Raw genomic sequence first — 19,808 nt, forward strand, 5'->3', positions numbered from 1 at the left:
GAAGAGAAACTGCCTCCAATTGAAGGAGCAGCACCAAGAATATTCCAGTGAAACTCGCCTCTTTCGTTGGGATTTTGAAAACTGGTGCCGGGGGCCACATAGGGGGCTTCGCGGGCCATACTTAGGACAAGCCTGCTCTAGAACAGCTACTTGTGGCAGCTGGGATAGCAGACATTTTGTTCAGGATTCTCCCTGAAAGCTGCATTGCAATGATGACAGGAGCATTTTCAGAAAAGCTGTACATAATGTTACAATAAGAGAGTTCTGCACAGGACTGACAGCCTTGACCTCCTCTAGCTTCAATGCTTGAGGCATCAGGAGCGTTGAGATTACTGCCAGTTGCAAGTTTTAATCAACAATCGAGTTGCTGTTTTTTCTCAAAATACCACATACAAGAAAACTGAAAACTGACCATTAAAATAATAAATAGGGCGATTTTCTTTTAGTCAGTTGAAGGTGTTTTGGTGTTTCTGAGATTGGCTTTGGACTGGATATCAGATATAAATGGAATCTGGTAACTGTTATTCATGCTGTTTTGTGCAGAGAAATTATTTTGTAGTTTGGAATTTAATAAAAGACACACAATCTGAACTGGATTACTGCCAAGTGCTGCCAGATCAAAGTGTTGTCCGATTTATTGCTGATTGCAGGGAAGCACAGGATCTTTACTCCTGTTAAGTTCAAACATATTGGGACGGGATTCTCCATTTCAGAGACTAAGTGTTCACGCAGCAGGCAGAACAGGGTGGCACCACGCCACTTGGGACACCCGAGCAACTGCCCGGTCAGTCCAGAGGACATGTCATAGGGCGGGATTCACAGCAGACCTCCTCCACCCCTGATGTACCACCTGGGGATCTCCAGACCTATCATCAGGGCCAATAAGGCCAGAATGGTAAACACCAGTTAAGTGGGGCTGGGCGCAAATCTTTCAAGTGATGCTAACTTATTGGTATATGTCAGGCTGAACTTGCACCTTATCAAAGGCAAAAGCCACATCAAAACATATTGCGTTGCAAAGCACTGAAACATATTTTTTAAATCACAATTGCACACTATTTGAAAACTACTTCAATAAAATAACCTGTCAAGTTATATCTTGTTTTTGGGACATTTTGACTTGTTCAAGAAAAGCACAAGTGTGTTAATGTAATATCAGCACTGAAATGTGTTGTCCTGTTGAGATATGTTTGTCTGCATTAGGTAATATGAAGAAATTCTTGAGATTTCTCCAGGTTTGTTGGGGGGGTGATTCGAATACAACACAAGTGTAACCCAATTGAAGAATATGAATTGGCAATTGTTGCTATTTAAAAAAATCTTTATTATCACAAGTAGGCTTACATTAACGCTGCAAGGAAGTTACTGTCAAAAGCCCCTAGTCGTCACATTCCGGCGCCTGTTTGGGTACACTGAGGGAGAATTCAGAATGTCCAAATTATCTAACAGCATGTCTTTCGGGACTTGTGGGAGGAAACCGGAGCACCCGGAGGAAACCCACGCAGACACAGGGGAGAACGTGCAGGCTCCGTACAGACAGTGACCGAAGCCGAGAATCGAACTTGGGACCCTGGTGCTGTGAAGCAACAGTGCTACCCACTGTGCGACTGTACAGTTTGATTGCTTAAAATATCATTGTTGTACCATGTAACTTGGCAAGTGGTGTCATGAGGATATATTTTATTGTGAGTAGAATGTCATAGCTTCAGATTGGTATTGTTTCTCATCATAAAGCTTACTTGCTACTAGCAAATGAGCCTTTTCCACGGTCATCAGAAGAATGGAAGCTGGGAAGAATTGAGGCAATAAGAGGCTCAAAATGGGGATAAAGAGGCATCAGTGGGAACCATCCAAGGAAAAGAAGGAGAGAGGTAGAGTTATTAAGAGTTGCAGGAGTGGAGCACTTGAGGCACAGTGATGGTTTCGAGAACAACTGACCATGAAGCAGTAAGGGCTTTGGGAAGCATATAGAGAGAGGGCCACACAAGCAATAAGTGGTGGGAGATGAACCTCATTGGCGAAACAACCTGGACTTGTACCGGTCCATCCAGGTGAGCCCCCGTCCCCTGGCAACCATTTAGAGCTACATGGCCGATAATCCAAAATGGGGAAAATGAAGGAAAGCTAAAACTTTAAAAAGAGTAATACATTTTGCCGATTTGTCGATAAAAGCACTTTGTTGGGAGTGGGGAAAGCAAAGTGGCTGACAGAGTGCGGTTTTACAATTGGGAAGGTCAGCGTGGGAATTGCTCTGCAGCACCATCCAGTAACTAAAATTTGGAACTGCAGTAGTTAGAGCAACTACAGCAGTGAGAGCATCATACACAGCCCTGGATATTTGAAAAGTTAAATTAGCCCAGTGCTACAAGGATCATCAGAAAAAGATTAGATAGAACTTTGCAGCACATTACAAAATTAATAAAAGTTCAATGCTTGTATGTAATAAATTAATTGGCCTTATTTAAACTAACACATCTATTTTATAGCTATTTTAGAATACACTCAATCTGGTTGGCTGATGTATGATATAAGAGTTATACATGTGGAAAAATATTTGCAATATGTTAAAATTTACATATACTACCATTTGTCATCAAGTCTTAATTGTCATTATTGGCTGCACCTCAATTCAAGGATGATGTCTATTCCGGGTCCTGGGTTTCTGCCATGGTCCTTCATGTGACTGAATAAGCCAATTCTCAACTCAAAATTTCTTGGGCACATGGGGCAGGGCATCCCACCAGGTAGTGGGATCCAGAGTGTCGGATTTGCTTCCTTGTCTGTCCATCTCTGCCTCTGTCATTAGGGGCTGTTTAGCACAGGGCTGAAGAGCTGGCTTTAAAAGCATACCAAGGCAAGCCAGCAGCACGGTTCAATTCCCGTACCAGCCTCCCCGAACAGGCGCCGGAATGTGGCGACTAGGGGCTTTTCACAGTAACTTCATTGAAGCCTACTTGTGACAATAAGCGATTTTCATTTTTTCATAAAGATGTTGTGAGTCAAAGCATGATGGGGCAGTGGTCATCATTCTGAACCTTTGATATCAATGCTTCCACGCTTCAAGGAGAGCTTTAAAGTGTCTTTGAAGTGTTTTCTTTTGTCCTCCTCTGCAACGTTGGCTACTTGAGAGTAGAGAGAACATGACCTGGTGGGCGAGTGGGTTTTCGGCCATCCGGACACAGTGCCCAGCCTGTCAAAGTTGGTTTTGTAGGAGTTTAGCCCGAGTGCTTGCTGAGCTGGCTTAATGGAATGGTTCTGCTATGAATTCGGAGAATGCGGCAGAGGCTTACGTCGTCTTAATGCTCAAAAATTGATGAAATTTCAACAGATATATAGTTTTAGAATGCTGAATGAAGATTTTGGAGAATGAAGCGTCGTCCTGGTCAGTATTGATTCACAGTCCATACCTTGTGACGAACTCTGAGGTCTTTGTTTGAAATGAGTACAATAGTGTTCCTGGATGGTAATGCATTTCAGAGGTCAGATTCTAGGCTTGGAATTGATATCTATTCTGTTTAATGTTCTGAAATAAGGTGCGGGGTTCTCAGACTCCCCGCCGGTTCAGAGAATCGCCGGAGGGACGGCATGAAACCTGCCGAATTCTCCGGCGCCGGGGATTTAGCGGGGGCGGGAATCGCGCCGTGCCGGTCAGCGGCCGCTGACAGCGCCCCCCCCCCCCCCCCCGGCGATCTCCATCCCGCGATGGGCCAAGCAGCCGCCCGTTTTAGGCCGGTCCCGCTGCCGTAAATTACAACAGGTCCTTACTGGCGGGACCTGGCTGCGCGGGGGCGGCCTCCGGGGTCCTCGGGTGGGGGGGGGGGGCGCGCGGGGGTAAATGGCCCCGGGAGGTACCCCCACGGTGGCCTGGCCCGCGATCGGGGCCCACCGATCTGCGGGCGGTCCTGTGCCTGTCCTATTCCTGCGCGTCTGCTGCTGTGGACCTCTGCGATGGCCGACGCGGAGATGAACACCCCCTGCGCATTCGCTGGGATGGCGCCAGCCCATGCTGGCGCTGGCCAGCAGAGGCCCTTCGGCGCCGGTTGGCGTGGTGCCACGCCCCTTCTGCGCCTGCCGGCGCAGCCCAAACCACTCCGGCGTCGGCCTAGCCCCTGAAGGCGCAGAGGATTCCACACTTTCGGGGCGGCCCAACGTCTGAGTGGTTCACGCCGCTCCTTCGCGCCGGAGTTGCCCGCCCCGCCGATTTACCGCAGAATCCCGCCCAAGATGTTTTCCCTCCCCTTACTAACCTAAGTAAAATGAAATTATTCAGAAACTTAATTAGTGATATGACAAGTGTTATGGACCAGGGTTTAGGGAACTCAAAAGTATATTGTGGAGATCACCTGATCCACGACTTTTACTAGATTGTGGTATGGGGAGCCCACGGCCCACTCTACAGGTGTGGTGTAACAGAAATCTAAAAGTATTTTTTAAAGCAGAACAATGTTTATTCTATGAACTCAGTTAATCTTTTTATAACAGTGAACATCTTAGCAACCATCAATTCAAATACAACCCCCAAATAATACAACACTCTAAGTAATCCTTAAACTTTCCTTTTAACATCCATAAGACAAAAACCCTTTTTACTGAAGCACATCAGGTTCAAACTGCTGAGAGCACTTATAACTCTGAATTCACCAAATGATCTGGAGATGGTCTTTAGATGGCAGAGAGATGGCAGCCACCTTTGGCTGGCTGCAGCTCCAGCACTGAAACAAAACTAAAAAAAACACAGACACACCCAAGCTTTTCCTCAAAGCGAAACTAAAAAGCAGAGCCCGAGCTCAGCTCCACCCACACTCTTGACATCACTGCAGCCACTTGAGCAGACATTTCTTCAAGTGACATTCCCATGACACAAGTAGTTAATTTCAAAGATTTATTTTATTCCTACATTTACATATATGCAAATCCATCATAAAGCTGTACATGACAGGATTGTTAAGTTTAAAATCTATGGCCTTACATTTAAGATTCTGTTTTTAAGTTAACTTTCTCGGTGTTACACGACGCAGGGTTGAGATTTCTACTGTTTGACGGAATTCTGACTTGTGGGTCATGGGTCTTCGCCTTTTTAGTTTTTTCTCCTGACCATGTCTGGCCCGGGAAAGCTGTTCCTCAGCTCCTCTTTCTGCTGGCAATTTGATGCGCTTTTTGTGATTGGGAGATGCAGAGGTGGAGCACTCCCTGGTTGCTGCTGGTCCACGAGCAGCCTGTAGATTGCCTTCCTCAGCTGGACTTTCTTCCTGGTGCCCCCTCCACTGCAGGGGTCGCTGCTGCTGGCACAGGATGGCTGGATCATCTCCTCCAACCTAAGGCCCCATTACCCAACTGAGCGACACGGCCCTAACCCAGCCGCATTCTATTGCTCAGCTTCAAGCTCTGGCCTCGGGAGGGCGGGAGATTCCAGAGGACGTGGTGCCAACCACACCCCACCCTCGGCAGTAGAAGTCACTTTGTACTGCCCCCAACTCGACCTGCTCAGGACTCCAGCTCTACCCAGTCACCCAGTGATTCAATAGGCTGCGCTTCCTGGTCTGCTTGGTTCGGAGGCTCCAGGGCCCGAGAGCCTATCCTGGAAGTGTGGTTCCAAGTGGCACCTGCTGAGCAGGAGACGCGGCCTCCCACTGACGCTTGGAGGGGAGGAGGAGGCCGAGTGGTGGCTGGAGGAACTGTTTTTTGAGGGTGAGGAAGCGATGTTGGAGTGGCTGCAGATCAATGGGGGTAGGACGCCGGCGGAATCAGGGGCATGGGTTGAGGGCCTGGGATCTGGGGACTAGGTTTTGACAGAAGCTTCTCTCCCATATCAGTGAATTTGTTATAAAGATTTAGCTTCCCCCACATCCGAGCAAGGTGGAGAATCCAAGTGAGAGGAGCAGGGAGCAGAAGAGGGGACGAGTGAGTGGGGTGAGTAGGGAAAGTAGGAAAGACCAAGTAAGTGGGGAGGAGGGTATTCGTGGATGGGGGGCTGAATAGGATGGGTGGAAGGGCATAAATGAGTGCGCCGGGGAGATGGGTTGGAAAGAGAGTTGTGTGACATGGTGGAGAGAGGACCTGGTTGCAATGTGTGTATGTGGCTGGAGGAGAGAGGGGATTCACTGAGGACAGAGTTCTCCCAAGCCCCTGCCGGTGTTTTGGATGACAGGAACGTTGGAAGAATATGGTGGGGGGGGGCCAGAAATTCCTTTCTGAATTTACAGCGGGACCTTGAAATTAGCAAACATGACACCACTGTTTAAAAAAGGAGGTAGGCAGAAAGTGGGTAATTATAGGCCAGTGAGCTTAACTTTGGTAGTAGGGAAGATGCTGGAATTAGGAAGAAATAGCGAGGCATCTGGATGGAAATTATCCCATTGGGCAGACGCAGCATGGGTTCATAAAGGGCAGGTCGTGCCTAACTAATTTAGTGGAATTTTTTGAGGACATTACCAGTGCGGTAGATAACGGGGGAGCCAATGGATGTGGTATATCTGGATTTCCAGAAAGCCTTTGACAAGGTGCCATACAAAAGGTTGCTGGACAAGATAATGATGCATGGCATTAAGGGGAAAGTAGTAGCATGGATAGAGGATTGGTTAATTAATAGAAAACAAAGAGTGGGGATTAATGGGTATTTCTCTGGTTGGCAATCAGTAACTAGTGGTGTCCCTCAGGGATCAGTGTTGGGCCCACAACTGTTCACAATTTACATAGGTGATTTGGAGTTGGGGACCAAGGGCAATGTGTCCAAGTTTGCAGACGACACTAAGATAAGTGGTAAAGCAAAAAGTGCAGAGGATACTGGAAGTCTGCAGAGGGATTTGGATAGGCTAAGTGAATGGGCTAGGGTCTGGCAGATGGAATACAATGTTGACAAATGTGAGGTAATCCATTTTGGTAGGAATAACGCAAAAGGGATTATTATTTAAATGATAAAATATTAAAACATGCTGCTGTGAAAAGAGACCTGGGTGTGCTAGTGCATGAGTCGCAAAAAAGTTGGTTTACAGGTGCAACAGGTGATTAAGAAGGCAAATGGAATTTTGTCCTTCATTGCTAGAGGGATGGAGTTTAAGACTAGGGCGGTTATGCTGCAATTGTATAAGGTGTTAATGAGGCCACACCTGGAGTATTGTGTTCAGTTTTGGTCTCCTTAATGAGAAAGGACGTACTGGCACTGGAGGGTGTGCAGAGGAGATTCACTAAGTTAATCCCAGAGCTGAAGGGGTTGGATTACGAGGAGAGGTTGAGTAGACTCGGACTGTACTCGTTGGAATTTAGCAGGATGAGGGGGGATCTTCTAGAAACATATAAAATTATGAAGGGAATAGATAGGATAGATGCGGGCAGGTTGTTTCCACTGGCGGGTGAAAGCAGAACTAGGGGGCATAGCCTCAAAATAAGGGGAAGTAGATTTAGGACTGAGTTTAGGAGGAACTTCTTCACCCAAAGGGTTGTGAATCTATGGAATTCCTTGCCCAGTGAAGCAGTAGAGGCTCCTTCATTAAATGTTTTTAAGATAAAGATAGATAGTTTTTTGAAGAATAAAGGGATTAAGGGTTATGGTGTTCGGGCTGGAAAGTGGAGCTGAGTCCACAAAAGATCAGCCATGATCTCATTGAATGGTGGAGCAGGCTCGAGGGGCCAGATGACCTACTCCTGCTTCTAGTTCTTATGTTCTTCCACTGGTGCTCGCCAGAGGATGGTATGAACCTCATTTGCATTCCGGTAATTGGATGCAGATGAAGGCCCCCCCCCGCCCACTCCGGATTCTCCGTGATGACGGTGAGAAAAGACGTCAGTGTAAAACACATTCGTACAACATGGCATGTAAATAGCGGGACTCATCCGAACAATGGGCTGCCTCTGGAATTCAGGGTAGAGGCTGCCTGCAACACTGGAATACCATAGCAGTGGGTCTGGGGAGCTGACCTTCCAGGTTTGGAGTCTTCGACAGGGTCCATCTTCCAACCTCAATGTTCCTGGAGATCCATCTTCATTCTCAGGACGTCCATCTTCCAGTCTGAATGTTCCCAGAGGTCTGTCTTCATTTTCAGGTGGTCCACCTTCAATGGTGGGTTAGTGATGTTGGGCGTCTACTCGATATGGCGCCTGGACACGATGGCGGACTACGTATCATCCAGGTCTGTCCCTCCATCGAACATGCCGTGAAACCCCCAGGTACATAATTAATGAGGTCGCGGCCGGGAGACTTGACATGTTTTCCCACCGCCGACCTCGGCGGGGGGAAACACTCCACGTTCCCACCAGTGCCACAGGTCTTGGTCTCAAAATGGAAGAATTCCGCCCTGAGTCTTCTGTCATCATGGAATATGGAGAGTACGGTTGAAACCTCCCATGAGTACATAGAGTCATATTTTTACAAATTAATTAATAACACATTTTTATGACGTATTATATGTTGGCCTGCGTGAACTTTAATAGCATACAAAATGTTGTGTCTAGGCTTATGTTAATTTTCAAGTGTTGCTTATTTATATAAAATATATATCTACTTACATGGGATGTGAGCATCATTGCTCGACCAGCCTTTGTTGCTCGTTCCTAATTGATCTTGAGAAGGTGGTGAGTTAAACTTGGATGCCATTGGAAAATAGTTTGCAAAGCACTGCCATTGTCCTCTGCTTCATTTCGCATGTTTATATATAGCCTGGTTCTGTTCTTGTGCGGGAATGCACTGACTTTATCCTGTATTGCATGCACTAACTGCATTGAATGCTGCAATCATTTATCCACACTCTTGACGGCAACAGAAGGTGAACAAAGAGAAAACTAATGTTTCTATCCGCAGCAAGTCTAATACATCCACCCATTAGAAATGGACTCGAAGCATTTGCATTTCACTAACAATCATAAAAAGTGGTACAATTATGTGATTCCTTGTCACAAAAGAATTTCAGACCTTTTTTCTTCAGACGCGCTGACCCCTGACAGTTTAAACAGAGGCTGCCGAAATATTAAATGGTCTAGAATAGAACTCCAAAACCGTGAAGACATTTCAGTGAGGAGACAGATTCTTCAATGTTCGCTGTTCATTAAAACACATGAAATATAAGCTTACTTTTACAAATGGTATATATTCAAATTAATATTTCTTGGCACTTTTTAATACATTATTAGAAGCCATGTTCCTCCTTTTAGTATTACTGTGCTGAAATGTTAGTAACTGGCAAGTCATGCTGCAGTTGTATAGAACCTTGGGAAGGCCGCACTTGGAATATTGCGCACAATTCTGGTCGCCACACTACCAGAAGGATATGGAGGCTTTGGAGAGGGTGCAGAGGAGGTTTACCAGGATGTTGCCTGGTATGGAGGGTGCTAGCTATGCAAAGAGTATGAATAGACTCAAACTGTTTTCATTAGAAAACGGAAGTTAAGGGGTGGCCTGATAGGTCTACAAGATTATGGGAGGCATGATTAGAGTAGATGGGCAGTACTCTTTCCCAGGGTGGAGGGGTCAGTCATCAGGGAGCATAGGTTTAAGGTCCTTGGGGAAAAGTTTAGAGGAGATGTGCGAGGCAGGTTTTTTTTTTTACACAGAGAGTGGTGAGTGCCTGGAACACGCTGCCAGGGGAGGTTGTGGAAGCAGATACATTAACTACATTCAAAAGGTATGTTGACAAATACATGGATAGGATGGGTATAGAGGGATACGGCACATGGAAGTGCTCTTGGTTTTTAAAAAATCAATCCCTATACACTTGAGCAAATTCATGGCAAAAGAGACCAGGATAAAGGAGGAAGTTAAAAACCAGCATGAAGGAATTTGAAAATTGGGCTGAAGATTTAAGTAAATTCTCTAGGGCATCTGTAATGCCTGGACTGCGAGAGAAAGGCAGTGCTAGCAGTCCCATTTCAGCTACCTGATCAGACAAATCACAAGATTTCACAGCCTTCTCGCGAGTGAGATTGGGTTTGACTGAGAACACGTCTCTCTCGTGATCAATTCCTGGGAGTTGGCAGATCTGTGAACGTCAGCCGTCCGAGTCACAAGTTTAATCAACCTACGGATACAGTGAGAGGTTTAATCTAATATCTCCACAGAAATGTTGACGGTCCTGTTCATATCTTGTACGTCTCCTGGAGTTTCAGACGCTCCAATGTCAACAGCAGCCAAGAGCCATTTCCCTGCTCTGCCGACAAGGATGGATTTTCTGCGGTCTTGTATACCACAAGATCACCCAGGATTGGTTGCTAACTGAACTCTTAGGTAGTCAGCATTTTTGATTAAGGCATGCTGGAGAATAATAATTTTACAATGTACATTGTGAGGTTCTAGGCATACTGTGCTTCATTGCATAATTGTTACATAGCACGATTTGACAAACAATTTTTAAACCACAATGAAATAATCTTGAGAATGTCTTTTTTATTTTGCAGAGTGTATACAAATGCGATTTCCTCAACCTTCAGTTGCAGCAACCCCTCCAGCTTGCTCAAGATGCAATAGATGCCTTTCTCAAGCAGCTAAAAAATCCCATTGACTCCCTTCCAGGAGAGCTGTTTCACGTTGTTGTTTTTTCTCTTCTGCTGTCTTACTTTCCTGCCCCTTACCAACGCTGGATCTGCTGTAAGAAAGCCCATGAACTTCTTGCCCTCCATGGTTTGCTCCTCATAATCACACCAGATTCCTCTCACCAAAACCGTCACGCCTATATGATTAAGAGCTGGAAAATTGCCATTGAATCTTTGGGATTCAAAAGGTACAAATATGTGAAGTTCTCCCATATGCATCTCTTAGCTTTTCGGAAGATCTCTCTGCAGACGACAAGTGACCTGGTCAGCCGAAATTACCCAGAGATGCTATTTATCCCACAGGATTTCAATACCGTGGATGAAGAAGAATACTCGGGGAACACCAGTTGCCAAGATAGATCAGAAATGGAAGATGACCAAATAGCTTACAGTTTCCTGGAGTTACCCGACGCCCCATATGACTCGGACTCTGGAGAGAGCCAATCCAGCTCTATTCCATTCCATGAGATGGACGATCCGGTTTTGCTTTTAAGCTAACCTAGGACTTGTAGTTATTTGCTACCAGAGCTGCTATGTTGCCAAAATAATTCTGCTGCATTATATAACTACATGCAGTACAGTTTGCACATAGAAAATTTGAACGGTTTACAAGTGGAGTACCCTTTTTCTGTATCTCTTAGAAAAATTAAAGTGTTCAAGGGGTAATAGAAACAGAACAAACACCTGGTAATGTTCTTATGGAAGCAACAACATCGATGTAAGTCGATCAAAGAAGCTGACTTCTTAAATGATATGGCAAAGTAAATGCCTGATACTGCAGTATATCTTTTGTCAGCCTTGTCAATTGAAAGTCACCCTATTAACCTTGATGAACTCCGATGTTTTACGAGTGGCAATGCCAGTATATTATACTGCAGGAGAAACAACAAAATTATGACTTTAACAATGAAGGTGATAGAATCTAAAGCCAGGAGAAAAAACTGTCAAAGCAAAAATGTATTTATGATACTTACAATTTCAATCCTGATGGGCACTTTTTGTGCTTTATCATTCGATGATTCTAAATTTTACTTGAACGATTACGATGTTGCACTCCCATACATTACCAACTTATTTGCTGCCAGGAACATCACTTATACGGGGGTCTCAATTCTGGAACAAGTGTTTTTTACCCTTAATTTTGTTGCTTTGGCAAATTCGGAAGGAGAAAAGCAAGAAAAACCTATTTTAAGAAGTTAAACTTCTGCTGGCTGCCTATAGTTAGGCAAGAATTGTCACGGCTTTGGTGTGTAACTGTGCAGTTAGTCTCACAAAATTCAACATAAAATTTTCTTGACAAGCAATTTGCTCCGTTCAGTTTTTGAACAAACTGGCGTTGGCCTTGTCGAAAAGCGTATGCCATCTTGCCCTTGCGATCTTTGGCTGATGACCTTGTGAGGAAAGGAAATCGCAGTATCCAGGTGTGTGGTCAGCATCTGTAGTAGAGCTGTGGGAAGTAAATTGAGGAACAAAACGGGGGCTTCTTTGCAAAATGACGTGCCACAAAAGAGGACAGTTGCTGAAAATGTGTCTATTGTATTGTATGCATCTGTGAGTAGTCGGTAGATTTTTCTTGTTCGTATCCTTTTCTAGCACGTTGAAGAGAATGGTCAAATGCATGCATATTACCCAGTTATTAACAGATGGTACTTGTCTGAACAAAATCTGCATCTATGCAGTCAAAGAAATTAAGCAAAAAGGATTTTGTTCAACCCCACCCCCGACTGGATTATCGAACATTTCAGTTAACAGTTGCCCGTAAAGGCATAGAACGCAAGGCTTGTTTTTAATCAAAATTACATTTTTGCTAAAATAGATTACATTCAGATTAACAGACTCATTGACATGATACTCATCTTTTTCACTAAACCTACTTCGTTCATAAGGCGAGCATTGCCACTTCTGGAAAATTATGACACATGAAAACTTCTATTCTCATTGATGTTTTTAGCTGCAAACGCAAGTAATCTTCTGTTTATTGTCTATACCATCTATCGTGGCCCAGTGGATACACCTTCCCAAATGGTGGGTTACCTACTTCAGAACAGTATTTATCTATTTTATATACATAGCAATATAGAAGGAAGCCATATGACAAATGGAATCTGTTTGGATGCTACTTGTACAACCAGAGTAATGTGTTCTAAACTCATTCCCCAGTCCTTTCTCTATAATCCTTCTGTAGTCTTTATTTTCACAGACTTGACCAGTTTGCTTTAAACGGTGGTATAGTTTGTAAAACTTGCCATTTATGGTAAAACATTCCATGCTCTTCAGTCTTGCGGCAATCCAAGTTGTGTTCCCTTGGTAATAATTTTTGACAAGTCTTCCCTTCGCAATATTCTAGTCCTTCTCCAGTTGCATTTCAGTCCTACCAACAAGTAGAGATTTCACCTGCTCAGTACTGATGATCATGCTCTTCATTCAGTGGATATTCCAAGGTCATGTAATTGGTGCAGTAAACTGCTAGTACTTTTTGAAATAGGTTAGACTCTTATGATAATTGTCCAAAAGGACTATGGATCCCTGGAATTTTAAATTTTAGTCACCTATCTATGACATATAAAACGGAGTAGCATTCGACAGCGCAGTGCTGGTGGGAATAAAGAATACAGTTCACCATATTTTTTATGTGGAATTATTAAACAGCTACTTTTGTGAATTCCTAGCTCTTAAATTGGCTCTTAAATCTTGACTGGCTCGAGCATTTAGAAAATGCATCTTGAGCTTCAACTGTAGCATTGGTTATCCGCTACTGCGGTAAGAACTCGAATTCGGGCTCAGCCTGAAGTTGTGGTTTAAACTGACGTGAAAACTAAGCAAAGTGATACAGCCCCGAGAACGGAATCTCACTCTGCTTTGCCTTCGAGTAGGTTTGGGGCTTAGTCCCAATTTGTCCTACATAAACCTTAATATTGATGCTCAGCTAAAACCACTTTCCCCTCAATACTTCACTTACAACGTAAATCCACCCTAGCATTTACTTAGCACCAGCAGCAATTTTCTGAAAAATATTGGTCCTGAGTATTTTGTGACGAGTATAGTCATTGAGTCGTACAGAACGCTTCCACTTTGAGGAATGTGCATAGTGTCAATATACTGATCTCGACAATTGTGAACCATTTTAATAACACTGATCATTGTACACTTTTGCATTTTCATTTGCTGTTTTTTTCCCCCCCACAAGAGTAAGATATTTACTGCCTGTGCAGCCAGCCAAACAAGTCCCAAAAACCCATTCCTTTCAGCTTTTACCAATGCACTGGTATAAAAAGAAATTAAAATACTGTAGTTCACAAATAATGTATAGATAATTCAATGACTAATTGATACTGAAATATGTTTTAATAGATCATGCTCAGTTTCAATTCCTATTTTAATTCATTAATGGCAGTTGAGAACAAATTGAACAGGATTGAGTTTAGTTTTTCAGACAGTTGTTTCAGTGACAAAGTTATAGACACAGAAGTATGCAATGACTCCGCATAGCCCAGATTTAAATGGACACGTGCATTCAGATGGAGTTTTGATAATTGCAGGTACATGGGTAAAATGTGGTGGCAGATCAAAGCTTTATTTTTGATTCTACTGAAATACAAGGATCGATCTTATTTTTAAAAGTACACGTTTCTTGTAAACATATAATTTTAGGTTTTAAAAAAGCACTAAACAAATAGTTAACAAAGGAAAGTGTTTGGGTGAAGATTTGATGTTCTTAGATTGTAAACGGAAACAGGCTTTTTAATTCCAATTTGTCCACAGTACAATTCTACGTAACAATTTTTGTAGTATAGATGTGCAGCAGAGATGAATATGTTGTTGAAATGTAAAAGGATGTTACTTGCTCGGTATTTTTATGGCAAGTTATTCTGTTCACCAGCCAAAGGTTAGCAGGTAAAGTGGCATTTTGGAAAAATGCCACTGTGTGGAATTGTGTTTCAATGTTGCATTTTGTGAAAAGTTTACCTCATAATGAGGTTTTGCACTTGAACCTTGTGACCTTGGTTATAACTATTTTGTTTTGAACTGAATTTCAGCTGATACTCTCTCATCTATACTCCCATCTGCTCTGAGTTAGTCTTTGATTGTTTAAATTTGTTTTTGTTCTGGTAACTTTCTGATACGCTAGAATTGAAATTTTGCATTCATGTGAAGAATTCGACAGACGTTTGTGTTTTTGCAATTTTGATTTATATCGTTGTTCTACTTTATTGTTAAAACTGTTCATGCTGTGAATATTCAAGGACTGAAATGGCTTTTTGCTTGGGGTTCCATTATAGTATGGTTAGCTCGGAACTCGTCTATTCGAAAAGTATCAACATTCCATTAACACCTTTCCGGCCTGCACAGACCAAATGCATCTTTGTTTATTTTGAAAACAATAATCTGAAAGTCTTTTGTTTCAAGAGAAAGCCACATTATTAGAAAGCAATGGTGGGTGACCATAATAAGCCCTGTAAATGTTCATTGTTCTTGGATGTTGCCTAGCAGCAACAGTTGGAATCTGTTGAATTTTATATGTTGACTGAGAACTACTGCTAGGCTGGTTAATAAGAGGTTGTAATAATCTTCAACTGAATTGTTTACCAGTAATAGCATTTTCAGTTTTCCTCCTTATAATAGTGCTTAAAATACGACTAACAATGATGAAGCTGTGATTTCCAAAAAGTTAGCAAGTTAAAATTGCACCAATGATCAAACTGAATTTGATGTTGAATGATCAAATGTAAGGTCAACTCAAGCTACCTAATATTGGCTAATGCATACTATTTAATAAGACAATTACAGACTACATAACTTGCAATTTAACACTAACCATGGAAACCCTCCTGTCTTAGCATTAATTAATGCTCGAGTATTGATTTGCTGAATGCTACGGTTGATACTGAAATGTTACAAATATTCAAACTTGTTTCCTGAGTTTTTCATTAAAGATTTTGCATATTTCTGCTTACAGGATCTGTACAGGTTGGTCAGCGTAATGGTAAATTTAACTGTTGCCTCACGGTACCTTTTTTTAGTTATTGCATCGGTATCAGCTCTTACTAAAATGAATATGACTTTTTCTACTGTATGTAAACTTCAATTTTCATACTGGAAGTGCTTAAAATTAGAAATTATACTTGTTGGCATTGGTCACTTAAAAATGGTAAACTGCATTGTGACATATCCACAATTGTCTGTGTCAGCTGTGTAGTTGCTAAGGCAATAAACTGAAATTTTCAAGGTACATTATTGTGATGATTGCACTTTTCTGACTGAAATGCAGAACTCCTGTTTAATATTGCAAGCTAGATACACAAACTATTCTGAGAGCTAAGGTAGTCTGATCACTTGACGTTTCTGTCTGTCAAAACATGCCGTCTTTCGTGACAGCTGTTGTAACTCGGAACAGAAGTGAAATATGAAAATTCAGTCATGCTTTGAGTGGATGCGATAAGTTTGTGTCAAAAATAATTTATAATGTGCCGATCATAGTTTGAGAGGATTGGTTTAAATTTGAAGTTAATGGATATCGCTATTCAATTAGAAAGACGTGCTTGTTAGTTGAATTGGACATTCTGAATTCTCCCTCTGTGTACCCGAACAGGCGCCGGAGTGTGGCGACTAGGGAATTTTTCACAGTAACTTCATTGCAGTGTTAATGTAAACCTCTTGTGACACTAATAAATATCATTATTATTGAAAATTCTCCCTTAGATTATGATTGAAGTGGCAGTCCTGAAAACATTCCATCACCTCTTGCCTCAAAACATTTTCCCATGCTGTCATTTTCGTATTGAATACATTTCCCTAAAATGTTTCTACATTCCTGAATTGCATTTATGTAGTGCCTTTCACAAAATCAGGATGCTGCAAGATGCTTTACAATTAAATGATTTTGTCTCATAGGGCTGGATGTGTATTGGTCTGACCTGATGGGATTAGTGGGGTTGTTACAATGGTAACTTGAGTCCACAAATAAGGTAGTGAGATGCGTTGTTAAAAGAAGGATTTTCTTTATATAAATAAATAACAATGCTTAACAAAACAGTAGTAACAATGGTCTAGACTTGCAGGACACAAGCCCCACCTCCAGAACCCACACATGCTCAGAAGGGAGGAAGGCTTACAAGAACACTCTTTAGCTCCCCCTTAAATTCCAATCCCCCACCAGGTCGGAAATACAACATAAGTAAGGTCTTAACTATATGAAAGCCTTTCCGGAGCTTTGTGGTTGCATTATAACCTATTCAATACTACTGGCGAATCTTGTAGCAGTGGATCTGAAATTGTAGGTGAAGAGGTATATTGCGAATCCGAACATGAACGTTCCTCTTCCACTCCCCCAGCAGAGCAAACCTGGAAAGGCATGAACCACTTCCTGCTGAATGCCCACAACAGCATCACCTTTTGCCATGATATCAGTAGTAATGGTTGCTGACTTTGAAATATTTCCTGATTCGGGGGCCACACCGCAAGCGAACGTGGCCCTTGGCACCTGTGAACAGCTCCTCCCGTCTCACAACCCAAGACAGTGGACCACTTGGATTTAAAATTATTCCCATTAGCCACCTCTGATTACGCCCAAAGTTTCTGTTGTAGGCCTGACCATTCGGTTTGAAATGGAAGTCGAGCCCCTCCTTCTACTTCTCTTGTCTCCTGCTCACTTTCACTCTGAGATCTGGACGAAGCAGATCCAGGTGAGACTTTGGCCTCCTACCTCACAATAATTCAGCAGGAGCCAGCCCTGTAGTGGATTGTGGCATGATACGACACTGGAGTGAAAACCTTGAAAACTTTGTTTGAACAGCTCTCCCTGACGAATCATTTAAACCCAGATGAAATAGTGCAGTGCGCACATGGCATATACCGTTCTTTTGCATGAATTCACTTGTAAACGTAGTGCCGTTATCTAGTCACTTGACGCAGCTTCTGTCACAAACCACACTGATGGCTGTAGAGTATTACAGCATGGAAAGAGGCCCTTCATCGCGTCCGCGCCGGCCATCAAGAACCGAACTATTCTAATCCCATTTTCCAGCACTTGGCCCACCGCCTTGTATACTGTGGTATTTCTAAATGTGCTGATCTAAATACTTCTTAAAAGTTGTGAGGGTTCCCACCTCTACCACCCTTTCAGGTGGTGAGATCCAATTCCAACCACTCTCTGGGTGAAAAGGTTTCCCCTCACATCTCCTCTGAGCCTCATGCCCATTCACCCTCACCCCCACTAAAGGGGAAACTACCTTCCTATCCATCCTATCTTTTATCAGAATTTTATACACCTCAATCAGTTCCCCCCTCGGCTCCGGGTAAAATAACCTCAGCCTATCCAGCTTGATAGCGGAAATGCTCCAGCCCAGGCAGCATCCTGGTGGATATCCTCAGCACCCTCTCCAGCGTAATCACTTCCTACCTGTGGTGACTGGAACTGCACACAGTATTCCATCTGTGGCCTAACCAGCATTATATACAGCTCCAATATAACCTCCCTGCTCTAATATTCGATGCCTCTGTTAATAAAGGCAATGAATCTCATAAGCCTTCTTAACCACCTTATCTGCCTGTCCTGCTGTACTCCGAGATCTGTGAAGCTGCATTCCAAGGTCTCTGATCCTGCAAGGGTCCGACCATTCATTGTACATTCCCGTGCCTTGTTAATCCTCCCACAATGTATTACCTCACACTTTGCATGATTAAATTCCATTTGCCTCTCTTCTGCCCATCTAACCAACCCGTCTATATCCAAAGCCTTGTCTGCGAGGGTATATCAACTTGAAACACCGATTTGTAGGGATGTATAGTTATGGGGGTTTTTTTTGGAATGGTGTGTGGAATCACGTGAAACCCCAATAAGAATAATCAGCCAGACATCGTATAACAATTGTCAAAGACGATTAAATTAAAGAAAAGACAACTTCACACGAAAAGGACTACAATTAAGTCTATGAATCACTAAACACACTGTTTATGTAGAACATACCCATTGTTCCAAAATATACCTAAGGTCCCTGAACTTCTTAAGAACAAAGAAAGGTACAGCACAGGAATATCCCTTCGGCCCACCAAGCCAGTGCCGAGAAGTGCCTGGAGGCACAGGGGTCTCAGATCCGGGCGATGGAGAAGGTGATGTTCAATCACAGCAATCGGGCGGTGGCGTTGGAGGCGGAGGTGGGGCTCCTGGGGGACGTTTGCGAGTCACTAGGGTCAAAGGTTGGGGGAGCAGTAGAACAGACCCAGAAGGCACAATCTGCATATTGTTGCCTTAGCAGAGGGTGTGGATGGCACGGGTGCCACGAGATACGTCCCTAGCGGGGTTGGTGGCGGAAGGGGTGCTGGACAATGCCCCGGAGCTGATAGGGCGCATTGGTCCCTCAGGCAGAAGCCGGGAGCGGCGGAACCGCCATGGGTGGTGATTGTGAGGCTCCATAAGTCTGTAGAGAAGATCCTGCGGCGGGCCAGGGAGAAACGGAACTGCGAATGGGAGGGGTACAGGGCCTGAACCTATCGGGATATTCGAGCGAAGCTGGCGAGAAGGCATGCCGCGTTCAACAAGGCCAAAGTGGTTCCATACTGAAATGAAATGAAAATTGCTTATTGTCACGAGTAGGCTTCAATGAAGTTACTGTGAAAAGCCCCTAGTCGCCACATTCCGGCGCCTGTTCGGGGAGGCTGGTACGGGAATCGAACCGTGCTGCTGGCCTGCCTTGGTCTGCTTTAAAAGCCAGCGATTTAGCCCAGTGTGCTAAACCAGCCCCAGATCAAAGGCAGACCCGGTTTGGGGTACTGTACCCAGCAAAACTGGGTGACGTTTGATGACCTGGAGTACTTTTTGAGGAGGCCAATGACTTCATTAGAGACCATAAACTGGGGGAGAACTGAATGCTGATTGGAGGCGAAGGAGCTGGAACAATAGAGACCGGAAGATTCAGATGTTGTGGTAGCTGGAGGTGGGGTGATTTTGCCATTGTGATTGTTCGCGAAGGGGCAAAAAGTTTGTAACGGCCCCCTGCCGTTTGTGGTGCTTTTCTTTTTGGAGAGGGCGACCTGTGGATTTAGATCTGTCTCTGTGCAGGGGGGGGGGGGGTCCACGGGGAGCCATTTGCACAGACCAAGGAGGGAAGAATTGGGGAAGGGTTGGAGGGGTAGATAGGAGGAGCCTTCGGGAAGGAGCTTTTTCCTTCAATTTGATACTCTCCCTTATTTCCTTAGATATCCACGGTCGATTTTCCCTCTTTCTACCGTCCTTTTTGTTGGTATGAACCTTTGCTGAGCACTGAAAAATCGCTTGGAAGGTTCTCCACTGT

General features: G+C 43.7%; 1 protein-coding gene across 2 annotated transcripts in view; it reads left to right on the forward strand.

The window, feature by feature from the left end:
• samtor (S-adenosylmethionine sensor upstream of mTORC1) overlaps positions 1-15,748 on the forward strand; it is a 154,630-nt gene extending 138,882 nt beyond the window's left edge. For both annotated transcript variants that reach the window (XM_072485287.1, XM_072485288.1), the window contains exon 5: positions 10,384-15,748. In XM_072485287.1, coding sequence (XP_072341388.1) covers positions 10,384-11,016 — 633 coding nt within the window. In that variant the 3' untranslated portion in view covers positions 11,017-15,748. The remainder of the gene's footprint in view (positions 1-10,383) is intronic.
• Positions 15,749-19,808: the final 4,060 nt, after the last annotated feature.

Source organism: Scyliorhinus torazame, chromosome 19, assembly GCF_047496885.1.
Source record: "Scyliorhinus torazame isolate Kashiwa2021f chromosome 19, sScyTor2.1, whole genome shotgun sequence".
In the NCBI taxonomy this organism is placed as follows: domain Eukaryota; kingdom Metazoa; phylum Chordata; class Chondrichthyes; order Carcharhiniformes; family Scyliorhinidae; genus Scyliorhinus; species Scyliorhinus torazame.